General features: G+C 38.7%; 1 protein-coding gene across 1 annotated transcript in view; it reads right to left on the reverse strand.

The window, feature by feature from the left end:
- Window positions 1-19282, reverse strand: part of Dthd1 (death domain containing 1) — a 66340-nt gene that overhangs the window by 31977 nt on the left and 15081 nt on the right. The window contains exons 6-8 of the mRNA XM_036200221.1: window positions 11905-12069; window positions 8118-8407; window positions 1356-1594 (exon numbers count right to left, since the gene is read on the reverse strand). Of these exons, the coding sequence (XP_036056114.1) occupies window positions 1356-1594; window positions 8118-8407; window positions 11905-12069 (694 nt within the window). The remainder of the gene's footprint in view (window positions 1-1355; window positions 1595-8117; window positions 8408-11904; window positions 12070-19282) is intronic.

Below are 19282 nucleotides of genomic sequence, written 5' to 3' on the forward strand. Positions count from 1 at the left end.
TACTGTTTTCAGCTTCCTGCAATGCTATTTTCAACTTCTGAATAACTATTAATGCATTATTTATACCATTATCTAATCAGTTATAATCTTACAATGCAGTTTTAGATACATGTTTTACATACTCCGCACTAGGTTACATTCATTTACAAAAGTGCTATTCCACAGACATAGAATTTGAGTTGTGCTTTTCAATGCAGCAGTTACTTAAGGAAAACTAAAATTGATTTATGGAACATGTTATTCAACCTGATTAAACCAAAATATTACAAAAGTGCAATTTCAACATTACAAATTATGATTCATTTGTATTTCCTTACTGGATCTACCTGACACAGGATGTCTCCTTTGAGATTAGCCATGTGTCTTATGTTTGAGGATAGCCATGGTGGATGGAAGCTTCCATTATGGACAACACAGCTTCTGACTACATTTTATTTCTATAACTGTATTTGTGATAACACGTAGGAGAGCAATCTCTTTCAGAAGTACAGTTAGTATTTGTTAGATAAGGCCTGTACAAAGATGGGCTGTGAAGGTTCACACCTATCATCCTAGCGCTTGGAATTTAAGTAAGAAGATTTGGAGTTCAAGGTCATTCTCAGCTGCATCATGAGTTTATGTTGGTCTGAGCTACATGACACCTAAAAAATGCACAAAATCTGTACATGGAAAACATGTTCTGGGATTCAAAACACAGAAGGTAAAAACAGAAAAAGGCTTTCTTTAAAAGTAACAAATGTCTTTTTGCAAGACAGTGATAACATGATTTTTCAGCATTATTTCCCATTAAGAATACAAGGTAGTTATACTCATTCATAGAGAGTAATTACTTGTACAATAATAAAATGTTTATATGCTTTAATGTGTTTAGCCTTTTGGAAAATAACTTAATCTGACTTTTTGGCATGAGGCGGATTATTAGATATGAATAACTTGTAAAGTAAACATGCTGGAATAGATTTGTCTTAGCAAAGTTTTTTTGATGTTAGTCCCATGTTCAGATTGATCTGTCCTCCAAATACACTCTGCAATGCACCCAGTGTTTTCACAAATGATATCGCAGTTCCTCAGATGTAGTTATAGAAGATGAACGGCATTGTTGCCATGGTCATTGACAACATGCTGTGAGGAACCAATCTACTTCCATTGCTCTAGTTAGAGAAAACTAACATCAGCAACAGCAGAAACTCAATGCACATTCTATCACTCTAGAGTTGGCCGCACCTAACCTTTCTTTATCAAATTTGGTATTGTGCTTTCTTAGCCTTCTGTATCCATTTGCTTGCAGAACTGATTGTAATAGGGAATTACAAAGAAGCGACAAAAGCTGTCACACAGGAAGGGGAGGGACTTACCTTTGGCAATTTCAGTGGTAATTTGCAAACTGGCAAATGGTAATGATGTTCATGAAGGGATTGATCCAAGTTGGGGACAATCTTCTCTCTGGGTACTTTATAGACCACAATGGTGCCTTTATAATGAGGGCAGCTATAGTTCCCAAATTCATCCACCTCTTTGATGTGGAGTTCTAGCCTGGGTTTTCTTTGCAGGTGAAAGATCAGTTTGTAGTCTTTCCCATAATCCTTCCCATTGCCTGAAAAGGAGATACATTTGTCACCAAAAAGATAATCGGTTTCCTTTAATTTGGAAAATCCCAATGACCTTTCATTTATCAAATCTAGTTCAAGTGTCTTGCCTGCTGTCACCCCTTGTGAGCATTAACCCTAACAGCAACGACAGTTTATTGTAGATAATTAGGACGATTTCTCATCTGTAATTGGGCCACATATTCTCTGGAAGCTCCTACACAAATAATTTTTGCTTTTCTTTTTCCTCTCCATGATTTTCTACCAAGGAACTTCTGGAAATATTCATGTTTTCCAGTACTGAGAAAGTCACCTTCACTCTTCAAGAATTGCCTTTCTCCTTCCGCTGTGCTCTTCCTTTCATATTGTACACTGCCATGGGCACACACTGGATATTTTAGTACTGTATTCTCCTGGGACATGTGGCTGCTTAAGTGTAAATTAAAATTAAATGAAAGACCATTAAAAGTTCATCTATTTTGCCTCCTCGATGACTCAACAGGTAAAAGTGCTTGCCACAAAGCCTAAATACCTGACTTCAATCCCCATATTCCACACAATAGGAGAGAACAAACCCCTGCAAGTTGTCCTGTCCTCTCATCTACACACACACACACACACACACACACACAGACACACACACACACACACACAGAGGACGTAAATAAATGTTTAAAAATGTGTTTAAAAATTCAGCTTCTCAGTCACTCACTCTACCCATGCTTACTGTGCTCAGTGTCTACCACATCTTAGGCTTGCTTAGTTTTGTTTAGTTGATTCATTTTTGTTTTTCAAGACCAGGTCTCTCTGTGTGGCCCTGGCTATCCTGGAAATCACTTTATACACCCAGCTGGCCTTGAAATCTGCCTGTGTCTCCCAAGTGTTGGGATTAAAAGTGTGTGCCACAATGGCCCAGCTAATGGCTTCCTTATTAAAGAGAACAGAAATAAAATGTTGCCACAATTACGGAAAAAGACAGTGCTGTTGTGGAACTTCCAAATGGAATAGTGACTGGATTTGTGGGAACTGTTAAGAAAATGTGGTGGATGCTCTGAAAACAAAGACATAGATAAGTCTTCTCTTTGAAAATAATGAAGCTTTTGTGAACAGGAATTTGCACCTCTGCAGGTGTTAGGGCCCCGTGTTGCAACAATAGAAGACATGTCTATGCTTCCTCAGACAGTGCTGGCCTGTGTCATCAATGCAACATCTTTAGGGAGCTCTGATAGCACAGCTGGGGGGGGCATATTTGGGGTGTAAAGGTCTAGTGTCAAGTCCAGCCTCCACCACTTATCTTCATGGTAATGTATGCCCAGTGCTCCCACGCTTGGGGAACTTTGAGGTCCTTAACTTCCTCATCTTCAAAACAGGAAAAACAGCATTAACCATCTAAGACTACCCTTAAAAGTGACCCGATGAAATATGAATAATATAATTGCCCCAACTTCTGGTACATATTCAGTGCTGAAGAAACGACAGCACGATAGTACATGAAGAGAAAGAAGCCTGATTCTGTTGTTGTACTGCATCTGTATGCTATACAAAATAGTTAAACTTGTAAGGAAACACCAAACTGACGTTCCGCTCTCTAGGAAGCCATCAAGCTGGTGGTCCTTAGCTATCTCTCACAGAAAGAATGCCTTCTGCTTTGCCTGGGGTGTGTGTGTGTGGAGGGGGGGAGATTTAGTAAAAGATTTAGAAGATATTGCTGTTTCCCTGCTGTGGCTGCTAAAAGGCATTTTGGCAAATTTCTAAATTTCACTTAAAAGTAGGAATAGACAAGCTCTCCATTATGGAAAGGGCAGGAGTGGCCCCCTTTGCTTAGGATTGTGTCGTGGCAATCCGGTTCCTGGACTGAAGCAGATCATTGAAGGCAATTACTTAAGGGGAAAGGAGTGTGTTACTTAAGAAGGTTTCAGGTTAGCATTTTTTAGTGATAAACTATTTTGGATGATTAAAATGTGATCTATATTGGAAAATGATGTTTTCAGATCCCTTGAATAATGCCTGGTTAGGTCTCTGCTTCCCACCCCAAGAATTATCAGAAGAAACTATGTTGAACCTAGTCAACTGTGACTTAGAAAATTTCTTTTTTCCTTGTGAAATTTTACAATTACTTGTAAGTGATGATTAATACACAGGATGCAAGGATTTGGAGGTAAGCCTACATTGGTTAAATTCAGATCTAGACTGTGTAAACACCTTTTAAAAATTGGTAGTATCTGTAATGGAACTCTAAAACTCACACCTGTAAATTAAATAAGGATGCAATTATTGAGACATTATCAATAACAGATGAGCGATCTTATAAAGAACTTGTTACATAATTTTAAAATATTTGGACTTGTATTGATTAAGAGAAAACATGATCTTTTGAGGGTTTTCAGTCTCTAATAAAAAGGGAACAAAAGCCTGAAAATCATAAAATAAATGACAGTATTTTTCCTCCCCCTCTGACATACACAAAGAAGTAAAAATGAAAGCGACATTTTGAACTCAGAGAAGGCAAGCATTGGCTGGCTGACCTTTGGAGAGTGTTTCCCCCTTCTGACCATATGAGACACATAGCCCTGAGCAGAGAACTGAGACAACCACTATTGCACAAATGCTTGCCATGGTAAAAATTTATTTATATTTTGTGAGTTACTGGAGGTTTCTTACAGCAATACATATTCTTCTCGGAAATGAGGGTTAAATGTCTTTTATTGATGTCATAGGCATTCACATACAAGAAGAAGTGCTTTCCCTAGAAAAGGCAAATGAGGAAGCAAAAGTGCTAGTTATAGGAGGAACCAAAATAACCCAAGAAAAACAGTGCCTTTGTGTGTTTTTATGATTCTTACCGACTATGCACAGCTTCTCCTGGACAGTCTGCCATGGCCTTACAGAAATGGCTTATTATATGGCCTCTTTATGTCAACTCTCACCTTACAGCTTACTCTCAATAGAGTTGTGGTGTAACTTGTTTTGTTACTCCTCCGTGGACCACTCATCTCAAATGGTGTCTCAGACAGTCTTCGTAATGGGCCTAGGCGTGATCAGTCTGCATCTCCTACTACCTCTCCTCATGCCTTCTAATCCTGCTTTTTAGCCTTTGCTGGCCTCAAGCACACAATGTATGTGCACTTTTAATGCCTTTGCCTGAGACAAACTTCCTGAGATGGGATTATGCTCATTCTCTCATGTCCTTAAAGAATTGTATGAATGTCACCTACTTAATAGCTCTTCTATAATCATTGTTTAAAAATATAACTCTGCATCTTCTTTATCTTTTTCCTGCTTTGGTTTTCTTCAGTTTGCTTTTTAGTCAGCATTATATTGTATATTGTATTCACTTAATTACTTATTTTGTCTTGTCGATAGATGACAGTATTCATAATAGTTGGTAAGTTTTATGGAGTGAATAAAAGGATGATTAATTGAATATGCTACCCATGGACATAGCAGAATCACGTCCCAGAGCCAAAGGACATAAGACACTGACAACATCTTTGAGGCACATGGGCTTGCACAGAGTATTTCTAGACATTAGGAGTGAGAATAAGTTATCACTATATTAAAACTCCCAAGAAATTGTTAGCATTTTCTGGATTTTGTTTGCACTGAAAGGGATCCTAAGGGTCCTGCAGCAAAATGTGTAAGTGCTGTATTGACAGCTCTGACAGAGAATGAAAGCATGCTCTACCTCTATCCTGAAGAATGACAAACAAACGATAAAGATCACACTGCAGAAACATCCCTTTGGTCTCATCTCAGAAATAGGAACAGTGTTTAGGCCTTATAAACTTTCTCAAGAGTCATCCATGTTGCATATCTGTAAGTCAGAGGACTTTGAGGTTTTTACTGAAGAGTTGTCTAAATTCAATAATGTATTAATGAATTTATTCATCGTTAATTCATTCAACCACCACAATCATTAGTGCAATGCCAAGACCTTTGTTTTCATTTCTAATCACAGAGTTCCTTCTATCTGCCCTGTATTATCCTAGGTGATAGGGGTTGCATGGTGTCCCCAACAAGACTGCTCCCTTCCAATGAGAGTGTTTATAGGGAAAATGGCACTAAATAAGTAAATAGAAAGTGGCATGTGTGGCAGGGGACACAAAAGAAAGGGCGAACATCTGTGAAAACAAAATAGGGCTCTAAAAAAATGTGGTGGGGAAGAATAAGGAACACATCCTTAAACATGATCATTAAGAAGATGAAATAGGAGACATTAGGATTGGAGATAAGCAGCGGAGGAGATGAGGGTCCAACAGGCAAAGGACACCTGGGGTTATCTCCTTTGGCTTCCCATGTTCTGATGTAGAGATAGATATCAACTCTTTGTGGAGAGCCATGTTCCTCCTCAATCCAGAAAATTCCAGTGAGGATCCTAATATGAACAAGAATCTCCTAGAAAAATACAATAGAAAGAATATGGGCATCTGCCTGCCTTGATTTCTTTGTATGAAGATGAGGTCATCTCCATCCCTCATAGACAGACTGGCAAACATGCTGTCCATCTTTAGGCTGTCTTAATTTAGCATGGGACCCTGGACTCAGTCAAGACAACAGATCCCCTGACTGTAAAGACAACAGTTCAGTCCTGTTTAAGACAGTAGGTAAACATAGCTGCTTTTTTGTTAGTACAGAAAAATCATTTGCATCATTAGTTTGGGTGGAGTACTTCTGAGTTATGACTATCTCTCTTCCTTGGGTGTCAAGTTTGGTTTCTGCTTCATAACTTAAGTAGAAAGGCATCATTCCCATCCTTCTTTCCTCCTCTCCTCCAGTGACAGACGTGTAAGAGTGGAAAGGACACTTTAGATTGGGAGATACTGAGTAATAATGGGTCTCACTTATCCCTGTGAGGGTCAGCACTGGCTTCAAACCTCATTTTCTTTGTGAGCTACAAATACCACATAAGTCCTTGGGGCCATTTTTTGAATGAGAGATAGTAGGCATCATGGATTCAATATTATACATATTAATTTATAAATATACAAAGAATATTACATCAAGTCAAGTGCATAGTAAGGTTCCTGATTCAGAACTCCCCACAAAATCCACCCTTTAATCCACCCTTCTCTCTCACATGCCACCACTATCACCATACCTTTGATATTCTATTTTACTTAAGGAAGGAATTGGAAATTAGAACTAGTTGATGAAAAAGAAATACCCAGATGGCAATTCCTCTCAAGACCTTTTGTTCTCTCCTTTTACCTATCCCTTTACTCTTCTTCTCTTTTCTTCTTTTCACTTCCCCTTTCACTGTCTTGAATCTTTTCCATCTCCCCAACCACTCACTTCTCCCTCCCCCACAGCATTTCCCACTGCCGTCATCTTGTTCATCTTCTTCAGCACTGCCATATCTTCATTCACTCTACAGTCAATGAAAGAAGGTGCTGTTAGGCTCAGAGGACATCAGATGAGGAAGACATGCTCACTGTGCCATGGACTTTCATTCCAGTGAAGAATGTCTCCTGAGAATATGAGTAAAACCCAAACCTAGGAGCCACTCATTTCTAATTTTAATGTCATTTATAATGAGAACAAGAGCAATACTGGGTAAATGTGGGAATGAGAAATCTGCAGGGTGTGTCACCCATGTATAATATTCTTAAGCTTCGTTTGTACCTCAGACAACTTTCCAAATATAAAATATATTTCTGAGAATATATTTTAAAATATGTAAAATAAAATACATGTAATTTAAAATAAGGAATTACATGGCATACTTCTAATCATATATCTCATGGGAGTCTACTGACCCATGCCAGATTCTTAACGGACACATTAAAGAGTATGTAGATAATTTAGGTGCAATGGAAGCTAATAAAGTTCTGCTAGAAAAGTGACAGACAGATGCTCCTGAATTTGTGCTGTTACCACTTTCTTACAAAAGTAACAAATAGAATACATCATGTCAAAAACACACTTAAGACTTGTCAAATACTTAACATCATGGCTTAGCAACCCAACATACCACAGAATATTAGTTCTTTCCCCTTGAGACTGAGTGGCCAACTAGGAGCTATGACATCACAGACAGTATTAGTCCTGAAGCAGATAAGGTGGAGAAAGACCAAAACTCAGAATGTACCATTTCTACTTGAATGTATATTGCCATTGCATATCATAAAGCAAACTTTCCTAAGTCAAATCATCATAAGTGGGGGCCATCTGTCACATGACATGTTTCTCAACAAATTGTTATTTCCTTAGGGAAACATATTCATATTGCCAGGTGGAAGCAGGTAGCATTTAGAAGCTAAGGAGTTGTCACAAGGAAGAGGTGATGTTAGCTTGAACTCAGGAGCAATCATGAAGAAGACTGTTTCTAAAAGAATGTCACTTGGAATCTGTCCAAAAAGACACATGTGCCCCTGTACATAAAAAGACTAGTGCCTAGATAGACTAGTCAGTAAATGTTTCGCCAAATTCTCTAAAGGGAAGTCTTCCTTAGTAATACAAGTTTGGGGTGTTGCATCTAAGGTTTGTGGCTTATAGTCTGTAAAACACATAAGAATATTTCCTCATACTTACTTGAGCCAAATATGTTTCCAGTAAACCTTAAAAGAAGTTGTTCTCCTTCTCTTACTTGGAAATGTCTAGATGATTCTGGAAGTCCTCCAAAGCCTTCTGAGCGCAAGTCCTTCAGTACCAGATTTAACTCCTTCGAAGGTACCACTAAAATGACCACTCTGTGTGGGTTGTCCTTCTGGTGTGACAGTACAATGCAGGCATTGGTGCTGAGTGAGGCTTCCTCTAAAGACTTCACAAAAGAAACCAAGTGGCTGTTGTCCACTGTGGAAGACAGGTGGAGCACAATAAACCTGTGTAAAAGGACAGAGGCGAGACCCAAAGTGAACACAAAGCATTGAAATACCACAAACCCAAAGAAAAAATTGCTTATCTTAACTTCCACTTAGAGCAATCATTCTGATGATCAACTACCTGTATTAATGAAGCACTTTAGTGAAATCCCAGGCAGTCAAGAAACTATTTCAGATCAACTAAGTTGTTTGTTGTCTTTGGCTGTGTGTTTTATATGCATGTTGTTTGAATGGGTGCATACATCTGTACATTTGGGTGTGTGGGCACATGTACATGCATGCATGTGGAGGCCAGAGATCAATATTAGATGTTAGGTATCTCTCCATCCCTTTCCATCTTATTATTTGAGATAGACTGTCTCATAGAGTGTCTTGGTGAACCTAAGAGAGCTCACCAGGTCCACTAGACTTGCTGGCCAATGAGTACCAGAGATCTGCTTGTCTCTGTTCTCTTCAATACTCAAGTCAGCTGTCATACTAAGGTGTTTGACTGCTGGGGAACTGAATTGAGGTCCTGTTGTTTGCATGGCAGGAACTTTACTGACCAAGACTTCTCCCTGGGTCTCAAGCTAAATTCTAAAAGATGCTTTTGGATATTGTTGGGTAGTTTGTTCTTGCTATGTAGCCCAGCTAGTCTTGAACTCACACAGTCCTTCCTCAGCCTTCCATGTGATGAGATTACAAGTGAAACCTACCATATCTCCCTCTAAAACATATCCTTAAAGTAATCACTCTGTCTCAGCTGAGTTCTAAAAGTGGTTCTATGTTTTCATTATAGAGTCATGCATTCCATATCATTTAAATCAGTGACTGCACATACCTGGTTGTTCCTATGAGAATATAATGGAGCTGAAAAATTCTATCACTTAGTGATGTTGTAGTCTTAACACCACAGTACAAGGACATTACTCATATATATGTGGTGATGTTGTTTGAAAAACCTATTGCCCTGCCAAGTGTATGAAGTTGCAGCACATATAATTATGCATAGTACATGATACTTGATGATAACAATAAGCAACTATATTACTGCCTTTTGTATTTAATGTATTTTGATTATTAGTTTAGGATGTATTCCAATCTACATAATGTTTGCGGAACAGAAGAAGACACTGCTTTCATAAAAGATGACAGCTCCAGGTATGTTGTTGTCCCTAAAGAGCTTCTTTGGGACAGAGTAAGGAAGTAAAAGACAGTATTTGGGTGATTCTGATGCTATGTAGACTTAGAATAATGTTTATTTGTGTCTTTGACTTTAAAAACAACAAAATTAAATAAATCCAGATGGTTTGGTTTGCATCTGTAATTCCAGCAGTAAGGAGGTAGAGGCAGGAGGATTGCCATGAACATGAGGTCAGTTTTGTCTAAATAGAAAGGTTTGAGAATATCCAGGAGTAGATAGCAAGATCCTGTCTCAAACAATATGAAATAAATAAATGAATAACAACTTAAAATAGAAATTTGCAGAGAATAAAATGTAAACAAGGCATATAGAGATGTCTCAGTGGTTAAGATCACATTCTGTCCTAGTGTAGGACCCAAGTTAGGTTCCTAGCACTGGTAGCAGGCTGCTCAAAACTACCAGTACCCTCAGTCCTAGGAAACCCTACACTCTCTTTGGAACATCATAGGTTCCTGCACTCTTAGGAAAGAAAAGAAAAAAGAATGTAAGGGAAACAGTTTTATATAGCCAAACAATATGCTTCTGTTTTAAGTTAATTGATAACACAAATGACCCAAAATGTGAAATTTTCAAATATATGAAATAATAAAATAATAGTAAGTAATACTGTTTATGATTGAAGGAAAACACAGTAAATTTAGTCTCACCAATGACACAGTATTTATAAATCTTCCACAGTGTAGATTAACATCTTAGGTCTTCAGATTCAGTGTTCAGGCTCACCCAGAACCATGCCCTGCCTTGCAAGCTTCATCCACAGCCAAAGCATTACATAGCTATTCTATTAAAAACATCTTGTATCCAATATTTTTAGTATACTGAAATATATTTTGATAAACTAGCCATTTTATATTTAAATCAACTGCAACCACACACTCTTAGATTTATTCCAGGCTATGCTACCCAGGTTTGTGTGAGTACACTGTGTTCTTTGTATGGTAGTGCAATTGCCAAGGTTTGAAATATTCATTATTCCATCAGTCAACAGAGTAAGGCTATAGAAAAGTATCCAAGTAATACTTCAAAACACAGAAGCAAATGATATTGAAAATAATCCATTTCTGTAACACATGTAGTTGGGGGTGAAATACTCATCTCCATTTCTGTGATGTGAGAATTTTTATGATGGGTCTTGTTGGGGGTTTAATTTTGTCCCACCCTAAATCATATCCTCAAATGTTAATGTTCATGTGACACTTTATTTCACTACAGAGGTATTCAAACCAAGGGGAGGGCACTAGGATGACCCTAATTCAATATTACTGGTGTACTTCAAAGCAAGAGTTTTCAACAGAAAAAGAAGAACACACAGAATACTGTGCACAGAGGACAATGGTCATTTATAAGTGAAGGACAGACTTCCAGCAGATTCGTCCCTTGAAGTCCTCAAGGGGAGCAAACCCTAAACATGCTCTGATTGAAGACTTGGGGCCTCTCGAACTGTATGATAATAAATAAATGTGTGACATTTTGTTACAGCACCCCTGGGAAACTAATACAGACTTAGATCCCAGAACAGGACAAGTTAACTCTTGACTGGCCTCCAGAGACCAGAAGCTCTCATCCAGAGGAGACTTCTCTCACAGACAAGGACTGCCAGGTGTAACCATCAAAGCCAACCACTGTGGTGTTCCAGAGCTCCCCTGAGGCACCAGGCTGGGAAAGAGCCAACAAAAACCAGCTTTGCCATCATGTTCCCTGGACTCCTCCACTTCTTTCCTTTCCTCACAGGATCTTCTTGAGAGGCCTTCCTCAGTCAGCCACCTGCCCTCATAGCTCACACTGTGTTTCTGCAGAATTTGGCCTGAGGATAATCACAGAGGTCGGGTCGTCATTACGAAAGGAAACCTATCTTTAGACATGTGATTATCTCTCTTTATGAGTGTCTACTCCTCATGTACCTGAAAACTGTCTAAAACACTCCTTTAATGGGCCATCTAGAATACATGGAAATGAGAAAGCTAAATGAAGGAACTGAAATAACAAATTCAGTTTATATCTACATAGTTATGAGATGAGCATAATACGAACAGTTAATTACTCTCCTGTGGAATTTAAGAAATGAAGGTGCTGTTTTGAAACTATTTTTGTGGTAAGAGAAACCTATAAAAATAAACCTATGTTGAAGGTAAGTTTCAAAAGCCCTACTTAAGCTGTCAAAAGCAAAATTGCAAAGAGAGGATCCATGTCCATTGTGGTTTGCATTTTAAATACACCCTAAAAGCCAGCATATGTTTCTATGATCCCATTCCTACACATTAATTATATGCTATAGGAGAGCACCACCACCTCTGATCCTTTCTTATGGCCTTACCTCTCTAAGTGTTCACACAATTCGAAAGATACCAAGCCATTCTGGACAGTTCTCACCACGACGTCATCAATCCCAAGCCAACCACTGTCTCTACTTCTGAATCCTAGTAATTTCAAAGTTTCACAAGCATTGTTACCAGGTTTTCTGATGGAGGCACTCTTGGTCCTATAAAATGTTTAACAGAAATGGGTAAAAATTCACATAGCACAAATCACATTTAAAAAATCTACTTTTCATGAAGTGACTAATCCAGCAATAATCCATCATATGTGTGCTATGCATTCCTAATTATTTCTAACTTCAAGAATAGAAAGGTGGACGATTATAGCCCTTGTTTCTAGAAGTACCACACACTATCATAGTACTACCTGTTTATAGCTTGGGACGGTCTGGGTGGTACTAAGAAGAAAGTATGGGGGGTTTAGGAGCAAATATACTATTCAAGGATGTTTGCAGAATAAAAATGCTGGTGTGAACTCTCCTCCACTGCTGGTGGGAATGCAAGCTTGTACAGCCACTTTGGAAATCAATATGGTGCTTCCTTAGAAAATTGGGAATTCATCTCCCACAAGACCCAGCTGTAGCACTCTTGGGCATATACCCAAGGAATACTCAATCATACCACAAGGGCATTTGCTCAGCTATGTTCATTATCAGCATTGTTTGTAATAGCCAGAACCTGGAAACAACCTAGATGCCCTTCAACTGAAGAATGGATAAAGAAAATATGGTACATACACACAATGGAATACTACTCAGCAGAGAAAAACAATGACATCATGAGGTTTGCAGGCAAATGGATGGATCTAGAAAAAATCATCCTGAGTGAGGTAACCCAGACTCAGAAGGACAAACATGGTATGTACTCACTCACAGGAGGAAACTAGATGTAAAACAAAGATGTCTAGACTGCTACATAACTCCAGGGAGGCTACCCAGAAAACGGCACCCTAGGAAAGACCCAGGGATCACCCAATGACAGAGAAATGGATGAGATCTACATGAACAACCTAGACGACAGTGGGAGTAATGAAGGGCAAGATTTGAGGGTAAGAAAGCTTAGGGGAGAAGGAGATCCCAGCTAGATCAAGAACAGAAAGGGAGAACGAGGAATAACAGACCATGATAAATGAAGACCACATGAGAACAGGAATAGGCAGAGTGCTCGAGAGGTCCCCAGAAATCCACAATGATATATCCTCTGTAGACTGCTGGCAGTGGTCAAGGGAGGGCCTGATCTGACCTAGTCTGGTGATCAGATGACTAAACACCCTAGCAGTTGTCTTGGAACTCTCATCCAATAACTGATGGAAGTGGATGCAGAGATCCTCGGCCAGGCCGCAGGTGGAGCTCCAGGTGTCCAACTGTCAAGAAGGAGGAGGGACTGCAAGAGCGTGAATTGTTGAATCCAAGTTTGAAAAATGCACAGGGACAAATAGCCAATCAAATGGAAGCACATGAATTATGAACCAATGGCTGTGGAGTCCCCAGCTGGATCAGGCCCTCTGGATAAGTGAGACAATTGAATAGCTTAATTTGTTTGGGAGGCTCCCAGGCGGTGGGACCAGGACCTGTCCTTGGTGCATGAGCTGGATGTTTGGAACCTTGGGCTTACACAGGGACACGTGCTCAGCCTGGAAGGAGGGGACTGGACCTGCCTGTACTGAATCCACAAGGTTTAAATGAATCCCCAGGGGTGTCTTGGTCCTGGAGGACATGGGAATGGAGTGGAGGGGCTGGGGGGAAGGTGGAGTTGGGGGCGGGAGGGGGGAGGACAATGGAACCCATGGCTGATGTATAAAATTAAAACACACAATAATAATAATAATAAGAGAATGAAATACATTTTACTACTGGCAAAAGAAGGTTTAAGGGAACACTTAGAAACATAATGGACTCAGAGGGACAAGTACAGACACTTTAGGGGTACTCAAGAATGATTGTATAGCATGTTGGGTAAAATCATAAACTCCACCACCATTTCTTCTGGCTGGGTTCCGTCTCTTAAAAATCAAATGACCATGTATAACGTATTTTATATTTATGTATCTCAAATTCACTGGCTATCATATTAGAACAATATTATCTTTATTATAGGATTATATATGCAAGTGTGGATACTTACAAAGCATTCATTGAAAGTGTTAAGTGGTATTAATATTCCCATACCACATCCTACAGCAGAAAATAGCTGATATTCTTTCTTAAATACTTTTCTTGCTTATGTAACACCCAAAGTCTAATAGCTTTAAGTACCACATGTTACTGCTTGCCAGCTAGAGTTCATTCCATAGACCAGTTTCTAAGAGCCAGCCAATGTGGTTCCCTTTCTTTGGAATTTGGCTATGTCGGAGTTCAGAGACTGTGGCATATCACTTTCCTTTGGTTGCAAAGCTCTGGACTAAGGAAATCAACTGATAGTGTGCATACTAAGAAGAAAATTTAGATGTTAAGGGAGTAAGAAAAAAATTAATGTGAAAGAGACATTAGAGTCTTCCAAGACTAATATGAGGTCCTTCAATGAATGTTCTTCTTGCATTCATTTAAACAATATCTGTTCTTCACAATCAAAAACAAAAAAACTGTTGATACTGGACATCTTTGGAGAAAAGTGTCCTGCAACTTGCTGGGGGACAGAAACAATTTAGCTAGCTACCAAAATCAAGATCTCTCTCTCTCTCTCTCTCTCTCTCTCTCTCTCTCTCTCTCTCTCTCTCTCTCTCTGCATTCATGTGATGTGGTGTGTCTGTGTGTAGATAAGTAGAATTATAAAATTTACCTCAGTTTCACAGACCAATATATCCTATGACGCAGAAACAAAGAACTGGTCTAAACTTACATTATTTTTAAAATCCTCTATTGGTTTTTCAGGAACTCTGACAAAATAAAATAAAAAATTATGGAAATTGGCTTTGGGATGTTAGATTATAATCACAGATGTGGTAGATTTTTTTAATCCTTGAAGAGAATATACTCAAACTGAATCAGAATATTGATCATTCACTAGAAATAAATTTCACTAAATACAATATTGATCCTTTCCTAAACTCACCCATGGTAGTAACTATTCACTTTTTTTCTGCCAATGCTCTGAGTTTCCATGAGGTTATAACGTGTAGTGAAAGTCCATACACCCTGACGCAGGACAGACAGTTACTTGATTCAGCCAAATAGTGCATCTGGCATTCATGAGCAATGGCCACTAAAATATTGGCTAATCCTTTGTTTTGTGTGTACAATGGGGTTGCATGTCTCTATCACTATAGTTGAGTGAGACCATGTGACTAGTTCCAGTTAAATAATTGGAAATTGAAGAGAGATTTGTCACTTTGGGAACACAAGGCTTATTGCTAGTGGATCTACCCAAAGTTGTTCTGTAGTTATGATGGCAACCAGAAAGTGTTTGTTCTGTGTCTAAGTACAGGCATAAGAAGCAAGAAGCAGCCTTTCATAGCATGGAATGAGATATAAATACCGTTGTTATATACATATAATAAGATTCAAGGACTGTTGAGAAGTTCGTTATTACTTTATAACATAGGCTGATCTGTATTCTGTATTTCTTCTAGGTCCAGTTATGAGTATCTAATAAATTTGGAATAGGAGTTCAGCTCTAGGATTCTATGCATATAAATGAGGGAAATATTCCTATTTTTGTCTGACTTGGATTTATGAAGATGTAGTAGGTATCATCTGCATGAGGTACAAACATGTCAGAGAATATAATTGGTTCAGGAAAGGACACAAATGAGAGACTATGTTTTATTCCCAGTACACAAAAATATAAATAAATAAATAAAAAGTTATAGCGCTTTTTAGTTGAAGACTTTTGTTTGCTTTTCTGTGACTTAAAAAGTGTCCTTATTAACCAAGATTAATAGCATGTGCCTGTAACCTTAGGACTGAGTAGGCTGAGGTCGAAGGAGAACAGAGAGTGTGCGGCCAATTGGGCTACACAGGAGGTACCAGAAGAGCTATAGAACAAGAGTCTGTCTCAAAACACAAGAAAGAAACAGTCCTGAGTTAAAGAACAGAATGTGCAATAATAGATGCAATATATCTTTAAGTCAAATAATGGCATGATACATCCACACATCCTAGGATTAACAGCTCTCTTACTAAACTATGCCCTACTTATGCACTATTAGCAAACCTTGACAAATAATGTTGCCTAGTAATGACTAGTACTTGGTCAAGATAAAAATAATGACATTTTGATGTTATGACAATTCTCCAAAATATATAAACCAGAACTGGGGAGATAGTTTGGCTAGCACAACATGAAGCATGAGCACAGGAATTCTGACCCCTACTACTAATGTAAATGATGGGTGGGTAGGTGTGTCTGCCCTTTTACAATCCCACTGGTCAGGAGATGGACATATGGAATCCTTGAAACAAACTGATGAGACAGACTAGTTGAGCCAGTCTGTTCCACATTCAGGGAGGTACCCTGTCAGTCGACAGAGTGAAGAGTGATTGAGGAAGACACCCAACATTAACCTAGGATCTCCACATACATGCCCATGTGCATACACACTCTCACACATGCACGTTGAAAAATTAAAATAAATAAAATATAGTGCATCTTTCTAAAAATGGTTTATTTAAAAATGTTCATCTTTTCCCAAAATAGAATCAGGTTCTGTGAAGATGCTAATTAAAATAAATATGCTATTAATCTCTAAGAAAACATGTGCTGCAAGCAATCACATTATCAAAATTCTCATATCACATTTTGCCTTCAGAACAATCCCTTTGTGGTATACATAATGCATGGGCTTTTAAATATGAATGTCAACTCTTTAGGATTAACTTTTCTCAGAAAACTAATTTAGTCATTAAAGTACTGATTTTTACATAGAATTTCTTTACTCAAAAAACTAAAACAACTCCCATTATAAGTTATACATGTTGATGATGGAACCGTTTTAAAATAGAAGTGTTTCCTGACTCATTTTTTTTTTAATTTGTCAACTTGACACAAGTTAAAGTTACCCAGGAAGAGACACCTCAATTGCAAATATGCTTCCGTCAGATTGTCTGTAGCAAGTCTGTAGAGCATTTTCCTCATTCATGGTTGATATGGGACAGGCCACTGAAGGTGGTGCCACCCTTGGGCAAGTGGTCCTGAGTTGTATACAAGAGCAGGCTGAGCAAGCCATGGAGAGAAAGCCAGTAAGAAGCATTCCTCAATGGTCTCTATTTCAATTTCTGCCCAGACTTCCTTCAGTGATGATGGACTATGATATGGAAGTGCAAGCCAGATAAACCCTTTTCTCCCCAAGTTGCTTTGGGTCACAACGTCATCACAACAACAGAAAAACCTAACACAGAAAAGTAAATGGACAATGACTGTATGCACGGTCACATTGCCTAGGGTGTATGGCATACTGAGGAATTTCCGGTGGTCTATTTTCGACATGGTTTGTATTTAGTTTGCAAATGGGTGACCATTTTCTTGGTCAAATTGTGCACTCTGAATTTAATATTTGTTACCAGTATAATCACTTTGGGATTTCAATTCAAATGACTGATATTGAGAAAAAAAAGTTTTTTGTTTTTTGTTTTTTTTTCTGGTTCAACTACTCTGTTTAATTATCAAGTCATAAACTTTCTGGGGTCTTGCCTGATTGAGAATGTCCTTAGTCCCAGTTACACTTATCACAGACTCCATCTTATAATCTACAGTGTGTTGTGGATGTGTATCTGCTCACGACAGCTGGGGATTCCTCATGATCTGCCAGTATTAGTACAGCCACTAGCATATGTCTCTAATCCAAAAGTTATTATTTAAAAATATAAGAACACTTTTCACTGTTAAGCTCATATGAAAGTCAGTTACTATACCTTGAGATTGTGCTCCCAAAGACACTGCACATTAAGCACTAGCATAAACATTTATTTATTCAAAAGTGAAAATATATACACTGCTAACCAGTTTTACTGATCTGCAGGGTCTACCCATTCAAATTCCCTTCTTCATTTTTTTTTTCTTTCCAGCAGGCTTCAGAATATCTAACAAACAAAGAAGAAATATTTCCATAATGCTGTACTTCTTGGAAAAATAAGGGTGATGACTCCAATCAATTTCCATTCAGGAGGCTCTTGTTTCTAACCTACTTATCTATCCATCCCCAAGGCAACTAACATCATATACCAAGGAGTATACAAATGAAATAACATTTGTTAAGATTATTTTTGATAAAATAAAAGATAACTAAATCTACTTTACCCAACTATAAAATGAAGCAATTAATAATAACACATGTTTGTTAATGGAGCAAATAGATAAGTTAGAAAAACTATATGTAGAAGACAAATATCATCGTTACCTATTTTTCTCTTCATCTTTACTTTATTTTTCTGTATTACCAGTGAGTATCTATTTCTAAGCAACAGAAAATTCACTTTATATGTTAAAATGTGAACAAATGAAGAAATTGATGTTGCTATTTCTTGAGTCCAAAGCTCTTCTCATATCAATGACCATGCACAGGGTCAGCCACTTAGGGTTCAAAGTTTCCTTATAGCAGTGACACTGACTAATATGGAAACCTCCTATTTTTTATTTTATAATTTAATTTAATTTTACATATCAGCTACAGATTGCCCTGCCCTCCCTCCTCCCACCGCCCTCCCTCCCCCCAATCCACCCCTCATTCCCATCTCCTCCAGGGCAAACACTCCCCTGGGGTTTCAGCTCAGCCTGGTAGATTCAGTCCAGGCAGGTCCAGTCCCCTCCTCCCTTTACCCAGGTTGAGCAAAGTGTCCCTGCATAGGCCCCAGGTTCCAAACAGCCATCTCATGAACTAAAGACAGGTCCTGGTCCTACTACCTGGGGGCCTCCCAAACAGTTCAAGCTAATCAACTGTCTCATTTATCCAGAGGATCTGATCCAGTTGGGGGCTCCTCAGCTATTTGTTCATAGTTCATGTGTTTTCACTAGTTTAGCTATTTGTCCCTGTGCTTTTTCCAATCTTGGTCTCAACAATTCTCAATCATACAATCTCTCCTCTTTCTCACCAATTGGACTCCTGGAGCTCTGCCTGGGGCTTGGCCTATGATCTCTGCATCCACTTCCATCAATCATTGGATGAGAGTTCTACCACTACAGTTAGGGTGTTTGGCCATCTGATCACCAGAGTAGGTATGTTAGGGCTTTCTCTAGACCATTGCCAGTAGTCTGTTGTGGATGTATCTTTGAGGATTTCTGGGGACCTCTCTAGCACTTTGCTTATTCCTATTCCCATGGGTTCTTCATTTATCATGGTCCCTTTCTGGATGTCAACATGTAGAAGGCTGCAAACAGATCCATATCTGTCACTGTGCACAAAACTTAAGATCAAGTGGGTCCAAATCCAGTTACTCTGAACCT

Source organism: Onychomys torridus, chromosome 10 (assembly GCF_903995425.1).
Source record: "Onychomys torridus chromosome 10, mOncTor1.1, whole genome shotgun sequence".
NCBI lineage: Eukaryota > Metazoa > Chordata > Mammalia > Rodentia > Cricetidae > Onychomys > Onychomys torridus.